General features: G+C 36.7%; 1 protein-coding gene across 2 annotated transcripts in view; it reads right to left on the bottom strand.

Annotated features, from left to right (window-relative positions):
* vps13b (vacuolar protein sorting 13 homolog B) overlaps positions 1-10,497 on the bottom strand; it is a 394,105-nt gene that overhangs the window by 203,853 nt on the left and 179,755 nt on the right. For both annotated transcript variants that reach the window (XM_014010833.1, XM_014010832.1), the window contains exons 23-24: positions 4,005-4,239; positions 1,079-1,293 (exon numbers count right to left, since the gene is read on the bottom strand). In XM_014010833.1, coding sequence (XP_013866287.1) covers positions 1,079-1,293; positions 4,005-4,239 — 450 coding nt within the window. The remainder of the gene's footprint in view (positions 1-1,078; positions 1,294-4,004; positions 4,240-10,497) is intronic.

The raw sequence follows: 10,497 nt of genomic DNA, 5'->3' as shown, positions 1-10,497 counted from the left end.
CGTGTGTGTGTGTGTGTGTGTGTGTGCGCGCGCGCGCGTGCGTGCGTGTGTGTGTGGTTGTCAAAGTTGTTCCTAATAGAGTAAAAGTACAGATGACTCAATAAGCTTAAAGCCTGATTGGACACTTTTAGTGACATGAAGAAACACATGCTGTCCAAGTTAATTACAGATCCAGATAAAAGTGGGTGTATGTTAAWTATCTTGCATGAATAAAAAAATGTGTGTGTGCAGCTCTAATCTTGGTGTTTTGCATTAAAATGAATGTTTAAAGAGAAAAAAATGCCTGTAYGTGTACTTTTCACCTCTAATATTTTCCTTACATCTGAAAACATTCCTGTAAAAGGTCAATATGAAACGAAGGTTTTCTTTAAACATGCAGCTTAATGGTCTCTTGAGAGTTTGACTGCTTAACTCTACTTTCTAAAAATACCTTGTTTGTACTTGTATTTCATCAGAAGTATTGGAAAATCTGATTTAATGTCAGAAAAATGCAGTTTAAAGCGAAGGGGAAGTTAGAAGGCCAAGTCTTTTTGTTGTGTTCCTGAACTTTAAATGCTGAAATGTCAATTTTGGTATGATAGTAGTTTATAGGCCTAATGGATGTTGAAAGTCCAGAGTAATCCAAAAACTTCTGTACTGGTTACAGTAACTGTGCTCTTAACCATCACATACACATTTCCAACAGTGGTAAAGATAATCACAATAAATAACTGATGTATGTGGATCAGAGGAGACCTTGGTTGTGTTAACTGAAGTTTAAAAAAAAAACAAATTAAATGATCAAATCTGTAGCAGTAAAAAATAACTGACAGTAAATCCACAATACGTTCTAAAATTCAACACTTTTTACTCTAACCTCACAAACCTTGACCAAAACAGACCAGAAAAYACAAACGTGTACATTTTCATTTTATGTGACAACATGACTATATTTACTGCAACATGTATTGGAAAATTGTTCAGAGCATGGATCATCGTGCCAAAATATTTTTTTCTTTAGTAGAAATCTTAACAAAAATGTGCCATATAAACACACACATAGCGACTACGTCATGAACTTCATCAGCGTCTTTCTGACCTGAGGGTTGGAGCACTTGACGTGGACCGGCTGTAGATCAACATGGAGACAGACCACAAAGGAGTGTCTTCCCTCAGAACTGCCCTGAAGCTTAGACGTGACAGCCAGTGTGGAGGTGCAGCCCATCGGCTCCAACAGGCTCAGGCTTTGCTGCTGTCCCAACAAGGTGTACACACTGAACTGACTCAGGCTGATTGTCCAYGGGAAGGCATCACCTGGTGGTATAAACATGTAGGGGTGGGGAGTGGGTGTCAAATGAAAACAGAATCTTACATCWTTGGGATTAAATGTAAGAAAAATATTCAGTAATGCTCTTAAAGGAAACTGTGTTATATACACGTGGACAAAACTTATTGGTGCCCCTCGTTTAATAAAAGAAAAACCCACAATGGTCACAGAAATAACTACAATCTGGCAAAAGTAATAGTGAATAAAAATTCTAAGATTAAGAACAAATGAAAGTCAGACATTGCTTATCAGCCATGCTTCAACAGAATTAAAAAAATAAAACTCATGAAACATGTCTGGACAGAAATGATGGTACAATAACTTAATATTTTGTTGCACAATCTTTTGAGTCAATCACTGCAATAAACGATTTMTGTAACTGTCAATGAGACTTCTGCACCTCAGCAGATATTTTGGTTCACTCCTCATGAGCAAACTGCTCCAGTTGTCTCAGGTTTAAAGGTGCCTTTTCCAGACGGCATGTTTCAGCTGCTTCCAAAGATGCTCAATTGGGTTTAGGTCAGGGCTCATAGAAGACCACTTCCAATGTTTTCCTCTTAGCCATTCTCGGGTRTTTTTAGTTGTGCTTTGGGTCATTATCCTGTTGCAAGACCCATGACCTGCAAAAAGGCCTCACCACACCATTGAACAAAGTCCTCGACCACAGCGCCGTGGCATGTTTTATTTTCATTAAGCAGACTAATGATGACAGAGTCATCTGCGTACTTCAATATAAGTGTGCCACCTCTGCTGTTCTGGCACATGTTTGCATAAAGGATAAACAGGAGAGGTGACAGAACACATCCTTGTGGGGAGCCGGTGGAGGAACAGACCTGATGAGACAGAGAAACCCCTCTCTGTGTCCTGTTCCTTAAAAAGTCTGAATAAAGACATGTATGGGTTCCCTTTCCTTCAAGATGTTTAAAAATCAGGTTCATTAAAGTGACTGAGGTGTCCTCCACTCTGTGGTCTATATGCAAACTGCAGAGGATCCAGATCACTCTCTACTTTCTTTAAGATTTCAGACCTCACCAGTTTTTCAAAAATGTTTCATCACAATGGATATGGCAATAGGTCTAATCATTTAGACAGATATGGTGCACAGAATACATAAAGAACTAAGTACATTTACGTAATAAATATGTTACACTGAAATTTCTGGTTCTGACTCAAAATATTCTTTCAGTTCTTGGCTAAATAAGATTCTTATTTCAAGCAGCTTTATAACGCAAACACAAAACTACAGCTTTTACAGCTGTTTCTACCAAATATTTTTACATCCTAAATTTTTATTTATTTATTTATTTATTTATTTATTTATTTATTTATTTATTTGAGTTTTGTTTTGAGAGAGTCCTAGAAGCTGTGGTGAAACCAGCTGGGATGGAAAACGTGTCATTTGATACATCTGGTGTTCAAGGTTTCAGAAACATGAAGCTGGACTGWGACAGATTATTATTTAATACCAATAACTTACAAAAGCCAAAACTTTCTATTAAAAACCATGCAACCAATATGCATTCCTATAGACAGCTGTAGTGAGGTGTTGGTTATGTGAAGCTCTTAGAGGAACACATGAAGCAGCAAATCACAGAGGATCACCAGGTGAGAGTGATTGGTACAGCTGCTGTGTGGTTTTCATTAAGGCCCTGTCACAYGATAACATTTTAGACAACTTTTTGCCAACTTATGAAAACAAAAAATCCACTTAATTAGAAATAAAAAGTTTGATTAGCATTACTGTATGTATTAGCCTTAGGCTTCCAGTTGATTTTTTTCATTCTATCTTCAACATAAATATMTCTAAACTTTTCACAAGTTGTCTAAAACGTCAGTGTGACAGAGCCTTTTAGTCTCTCTCTTTATCTGAATCAGAGATTTGAAATTCAAGGTGCTCAGAAGTAGAGAGGACTCTGAATATTTGGCAGGTAGTTGAAACTTACAAAGTGATTACTTGTTTTTCTTTACAAAACTGCTTTTTCTGCAAGAAAAACCCCCAGAAACATTTTAGTTTTCACATGAAAATCTGAATTTAGTTGTTTAAAAAGATTTACAGATATTTTTTAAACCATACTACAGAAGAAATAAATGGTTTTGCCAGCAGGGCGACTCTGGATGCTTTGATCCAAAACAAAGAAAGACAGACGTGTATGACTGTTGCAAACGTGATTAAAAAGTTGAGAGGAAAATAAGTATTTTTTTTCTTCTTCTGCTGAGGAAAAATGCTGCTCAAGCATAAAAGTGTTGCTTGTGTCAACTCTGCCAGGTGTGCACACCACATGTGCAAAGATCTATCTCTCAAAGTCGCTCCGCTTAAGTTTGTTTGTCTTCCGTCACGGTAAATGAGTAGTAGTGGGTCAAAGGTTTGCACACTGTTGAACAAGCCGTAATGATGATGAATTCACATAATATAGCTTATTACCGTTATTAAACATTTTATCTTAATTATCAATAAAAATGTTCTTAACTTTTTCACTCCTAATTGGAGTTCAGTTTCCAAGATTCTCATTTTTAACCTGAGGTATGTACTTATTGTTTCTCAGTAAAACCATTAAATCAATCTTCTTGACATGGGGTCATCTGTGGGGCTCACAGTGTGCCTGGGAATGTTTTGGTCTCCAAGTTTTTTTTTTCTTTTTAAAACATCAATTTAAGTGTAGGAGTAAGTAGTGATTAAAAAAAAAGAAAGAAAACTCACCTTCCACTAAAATGGGCTTTGAGACAACAAAGGGGAGCTCCTGCAGAGGTTCGATGTGTTTGTGTCCAGCACTGACGATGCTGATCTGGGGCAGGCAGACAACCAGAGTCCCAGGCATGGAGGCCTGGTTGTGGTACCAGCTGCGAACGGTACCAGGGATGTCCCCACAGATGATGGTGCTCGGAGAGGGGAGGCTGTCATTAGGCAGGAACACACAGCAAGACTGCAGCTCCACCTGGAAGACAGAAAACCATGAAGCCATGTTACCCACATTGATCATGGTTTTAATGAGCTGTCAGAAACAAAAGGCTGCTGCTTTGGGCAGTCATTAAAGAAAACCAATAAAACTAGTCGATGGGAAAGATTTAATAGTTTTTTTTAAACTCTTCTTGATCTGTGAAAAAAAGTAAACTAATCATCTTACATTGAGTTGTGCATCATCATTAAGGCTGCGTTCACACTGCAGGTCTTAATGCTCAAGTCCGAAATTTTTCAAAAATCCAATTTTTTGGCATGAACATTCACATTATATTTAAAATGCAACCTCCATCTGACTCCAGTGTCAACTCTCCACAGCCCTAATTTGAAGAAGATGTGACGTCACATTCAGCGAGCTGTTTACAGAAGTAGCTAAACATGGATGCTACTTGTTAGCATGTCGACTCAGAAGTTGTTCAATCAGAGCCAATAACTATCTGACACGATTCTTTAGTTCAGCATTTATATCTAAACCTGCCTCTGACCAAATGATCAGGTGCAGCATGTATTTTTGGATCAAGAGTAATGTGCTAAAACTAAAATATCGATTCACTAACTTTAGTATCAATAATGTCTAAGATCGACATTACTATCATACTGTATGTTTCTAGGGATTCTCAGTCATCCAGGACACGGAAAATGAAAAGAACAAAAATGAAGCAACTGGCCTCCTGTTCTGTAGCTGAAGACGTGTGGAGCTACAAGATTTAAACAGCATGACTCAAGGTTAGTGGATCGATCCGCTYACCCCCACCTCACAGATGTAAAAGTCAGATGTAACGAGAAGAGCATTCAGACTGCAGTCACTTTGAAAAGCATCAGATCTTTATCAGATTCAGCACCACATAATGAAAAGGCCTGGGTTGGATTTGTCACATTCAGATTGTCAGGAAAAAAAACAATCTGGGTCGTATTTACCTGAAGAGTGAACAAAACCTAATGTGATGATAATAACTTATAACACCATTCGTTAATATTTGGTAGGCTTCTGTCTGGGGAAGAAACGAATGTTTTCACAAAATTTATAAGCAGAATTTAGAAGTTTTCAAATAATTTAAAGTATTGTGAAAATTCCTTTTAGGAAACTAAATGTGTGTCACAGCATAAGGGACTTTGTTGAATCTAGAAATAAAATATTTTTTAAAATTTTTTAAGGAGGAGTGGAATGAAATTCCATCAGGTCTTCGTCGCCCACATTTCTGTTTGAAAACAAAGCCCATTTCACACGACATTTAGGTCTGTAACTAGTAGCCAGTCAGTGTAGAAGCTGTGTTTAACCTCTCTGAGCCCCAGCAGTGCTTTGTCCTTCCCCATTATGCTGAGGCTCACTGATTTAAAAGAGCAGTTCACATAAACTACTGGTGTACAGGGTTCAGGGGCCAAACAGCAGGTGCTGCTAGATGGTTGCACGTGTACTGTATGTCTGAGCAGCCTGAAACTAAATACTTACCTCTTCTAAGAATAATAAACAAAATCTACATCATCATTATATTAAAGATAAGATTACACAAGAGAAAGTTTAGGATGAGAATGAGAGAAGCGTAGGACTGAAAAATCATCTCATCTCTTCGTCTGATTACAAAACGTCCTTTCATGACAACACTGATAATGATTGTAAAAACAAAAACAAAAACACAGAATGCCAACCCTTTACTAGTTAGTTGTTATCTCTGTATTAGAATTAGGAATATGGAAGTAAACTACGGTTGGCTTTTTTCTTAACCTGCCTCTGGTGAAAACCAAAACAGTCATAGAAAAATGGTATTTTACATTTGCAACAATAGGAGCTGTAAGTTTTAGAGTGGGAAGTAGTTGATAAATACAGCAGCAGGCAGGATCTTTTACACAGTGGGGACTAAAGATTTGTCAGTGATTATTCTAACAGCAAAGGATGGCAGCACACGAAAAACTCCAAACTATATAAATTTAATGAGTTTAGACTGAGCTATTTGTTTGTCAACATGGCAGTTGGAAAGTCTTCAAAACCACCATAAATACTCAAAATACCATATTTTCTATAAGTGATTTAGGAATGTTTCATACATCTATAAGGCTGGGGCGATATGACTGAAAAATATATCACAATATAACCATTTGAATCAGTTATCAATAATTATGTTTTCTTTGAAACGATCAACATTCTATCAGACATATTTTTGATTGATATTGTATGTCTATCATGATATTTATTTTTTTAAGTTTATTTGTATAGCACATTTAAGCAAAAACAGGCAGTTCAAAGTGCTTTATGTCATAAAAACACAAAATAAAGTCATACAACACAGTTAATTGAAGCATTACAGTTTGTCAAGTGTCATTGTTACACATCAAAATGTTTAACATTTCATTTATAATGTTTCATAAGAAACTCTAAATAGGTGGCTTTTCAGTCTTGATTTAAAGGAACTCAGAGTTTAGGCTGTTTTATTGTTGATTTATCATCCAAAATCTATAACAACTACACAGTGCCTTACATACCCGCATAGACTTTCCGAGTTCAGTTTATAAATCATTTATTATCCAACATAAAATGTTTAACAATTGTGCTAAAAAAACATAAACTCCTTTGTTGTTAACTTTATGATGATGCCTGTTTATTGTCATTGTGCAGAGCACAATGAAATTACATTTATTACTGTATTCCTTGTGTTTTAACAAACAAAAAAACAATACAACTAAAAAAGTGTTACCAAAAATATCTTTGGAAAATGGGTGTTGAGAGAGTATGTCAAGACCTTTTACACATAATTATTGGTTCTTTTTTTTTTTTACAGAAATGCATTCACAGAGCTGGCTGACAAAATAATTTAAATCTGATCACCTCTAGCACAACAGGATTGTGCTGAAGTTTGCTGACRTTGCCTTGGTGATATTAGTTTCCTTAGTGTCAGCAACCCTTTTGTCATTTAACACCATAACTAACTAAACTATTGAAGTATTTTATGCCGTCGTCAGCACTACTGTTGTGTGATACTATCAGAACTTTGAAGTTAGAACCATGCTCTCCACCTTTAACATACAGCCTTTAACATACAGCCATTATTCCAGCCAACAGCTCCTCTCCTCCGGGCTGTAATATTGTGGAAGTGACACTGATACAGAAATAACAAACAACTATAAGACAGACAGGAAGGGAGAATCAAAAATAGTAGGCCTATATATCCCATTTGCATGAGTCACTGAGAGCTTCTCTTCTCTCTGACYATCTTCATTATCTTCTTTCTTTCACTAAACTCAAATACTTTTGCCTTTCATTTTARTTTAAGATGAACAGATTTTAAAGTCATGTTGTGACCAGAGCACAATAAAAAACAGAAGAAAGAAAAGGAGAGAGTAGGAGAAAGTGTGATGAATAATCAGGACTTTACAAAGTTGTAAGTTCAAAGAGTGAAATCAAAAGCCAAACTAGAAACAAAGAAAATATGTAGGTGTAAAAKGTTCAAGTTGTGTTTGGTATTTTTCAAACTGTTCTTAGCTCCAAAACAAGGAAATAAACAGTGAAGGAAGCAGTTAACTGATTAAAAGACTATGTTTGTATGTTCCCTCTCGTGTGTGTGTGTGTGTGTGTGAGTGTGTGTGTGTGTGTGTGAGTGTGTGAGAGAGAGAGAGAGAGAGAGAGAGAGAGAGACCGACCCTCCTATTAACAGGACATGAAACTAGCAGGGAACTCAGTATGCTCAGTCACATATTTGGGAGGCAATGAGCCATGATGGCAGTGTTCACAAGCCACTCACAAGGCTCTGCAAAGGAAATTATATTTTCATTCATAATTGCATAGTGGAAATGTCTTTTCTGTTAGTGGAGACGTGTGGAAAGGCAGCTTTTCCAAATGCAGCAAAAGGAAAAATCTGAAATGAGACTAAAATTAGAAATGGGCAGAAAAAAAACATCTGAAAGCAAAAAGAAAAATTGCAAAATGGAATATATTTTATGTAACTTTAACCTCTGATGTGTTCATGGTAATGTGGAATAAAAACAGCAGCACAAAGTGAAAGACAGCCTTGGATGAGACTCAGGCACAACAAATAATAAATACAGAAAGGAGCAGTGCAGCTCTTTGTAAACACGTGAGTGATTCCTGTATTAACAATRTTAAACATTCATTTATGATTACAAAATGTCAAACTGGGAACAAACTGTAAGAACAGGTTTAAAATAAATAGTCTAGGATGGCAGGTGTTCYCAGATAGGATCCACGTTATTACACAAGTTCAGAAAGGAAAAGAGAAGTCAAAGAAACGCTATTGTTTGCTACTTTTGTTGAATGACCTCATGTCCTGTCAAAGTGAAATAAAATCTTTAACATAACAAATGGAGTCAACTATCAGCTGTGTRGGACCATCTACCTCAGTTTCCAACTTAGACTGATGACAGACTCATTTAGGGAAAAACCCTGATTGACAATGTGTCTGTGATTATATTCAAGGACAGGGTGGTTCACTTGCAACACCCTAATATACTTTAAAAAATTAATTAAGTGATGAAAAATGTCAGTTTAAAAAATAAAAAGTAAAGCCAATCAAAACTTCATGAGGCTGCACATGTTGATTTGTTCCTATGAAACATTGTGACATAAATACTCATTTACAAATGTACACACACATGCCGTGTGCTAAAGCATGTCCACAGAAGGCACATGTAAAACTGAACATACACCCTCACAGATTATGTTCCCTCCTAACAACATGGTCAGTTAAGGAAAATGACTTCATGTGGGTTCCTTCTGGAAAAAGCAGCTGAAGAAAATAAGCAACATAGAAAYCTTTTTGGCTGAAAGCTAACGCACCTGAATCCCTGCCCTAGCATCTGTAATAACCACGAGTCTACAAACACAACYGAGCTGAGTTAGTTCACTCCAACATGCTGCTGCACCTGGCCATCAACTGCCGCTGCCTCTCAATATTATTTACACAATGAGAAAATGCTATGTGAGAAAAAAAAAACACTTGCATTTATTTATACTTATAGTGAATGACACTTTAGTTCTCTAAGTGAAASGATGAAAAGAAGCTTTTTTTAACTGGGACAGAAATTTGATAGAGCACAGTATTCAGAAAGGGTTTGCCACGTCATTTATCTTAAATTTAAGATTCAACTTGACTATTTATTGAAGAACACGGTCATTTCCCACCACACCAATATTTACCTCAATATGTTGAAACATAACGGAGCTATWGTGATTTTTTCTTTATAGCTATGGTGGCCATCTTGGATTTGTAATTTGGAGTTGGGATTTTGTGATGGGATCATTCTCAGCTACCACCACAACAAATTTCAACCTCATTTGTCTTAAAATTGCTGAGTTATTGCAGTATCAAACTAGCTTTGGTGGCCATCTTGAATTTTAAYTTGGTATTCAAAATTTGTCAAAGTTACCACTATACCTGCTTTCAGCTTTATGTCTAAAAACTAGCATTARYGGTTAGCTTAAATTTATGATTAGTGGTGAGAATGAGTTGGATTAGCTCTCAACTACCAACTCAAACTGTTGTTATTTGGGTGCCATGTTGAATTACACAAGACCTACAACAGCCATCAACAGAAACTGTAAAGAAAGAGACAGCAAAGCTAAAAACAGAACAAAAAAAGCTTGAAACATCCATTAGGACTATACTTTGAATAAATGAAAAAATGCCTACAGACTTTGCTTTGTCACTTTGTTCACTCTCATCCATGCCTGGCATCAGTTCACAGAGCTCTAAATGTATAATGTTTCCCCCTTTCCTTTTGTGGCAAATTCTGCCCAGATTTTATTCCTGATTACYCCTCAGCACCATCAGATAGTGTTCAGAATCGAGCCACAAGTGTCAACTATATCAAATCTTTCCAGCTTAATCCCCCCAAAAAGCATCCAGTACTCTGCACTCTTTGACTGGCATTTCTTTCTCTGGAGTCTTTGTGAAGATGGTTCATCTGGTTCCAGCAGAGCAAATTCAAATAGAGGGGAAGCTGAGGGACTGACTTTAAAAGGCAGAAGCCATGTGGAAATGGCCTATATAACCACATGAAACTCTTTGGATCTGCTAGGCTTCGCCAGTAAATGACAGAGCAGTGAGTTAGATTGAGGACAGCCTGTTTATCCTGCAAAGCAACTTAAAAAACTGCAGAGAATAATTTACCTTAAAGGCCCTGTAACACTAGAACATTTTAGACAGTTTATGAGGACTTTTGAAAATGGCATGACTAGTTCACTCATATCGGCTACATATTTGATCTAATTGTTAGCATTACAGAA

Source organism: Austrofundulus limnaeus, unplaced genomic scaffold (assembly GCF_001266775.1).
Source record: "Austrofundulus limnaeus strain Quisiro unplaced genomic scaffold, Austrofundulus_limnaeus-1.0 Scaffold74, whole genome shotgun sequence".
Taxonomy (NCBI): domain Eukaryota; kingdom Metazoa; phylum Chordata; class Actinopteri; order Cyprinodontiformes; family Rivulidae; genus Austrofundulus; species Austrofundulus limnaeus.
Note: the sequence above shows the minus strand (reverse complement) of the source record. Positions and strands in the feature narration are given on the sequence as shown.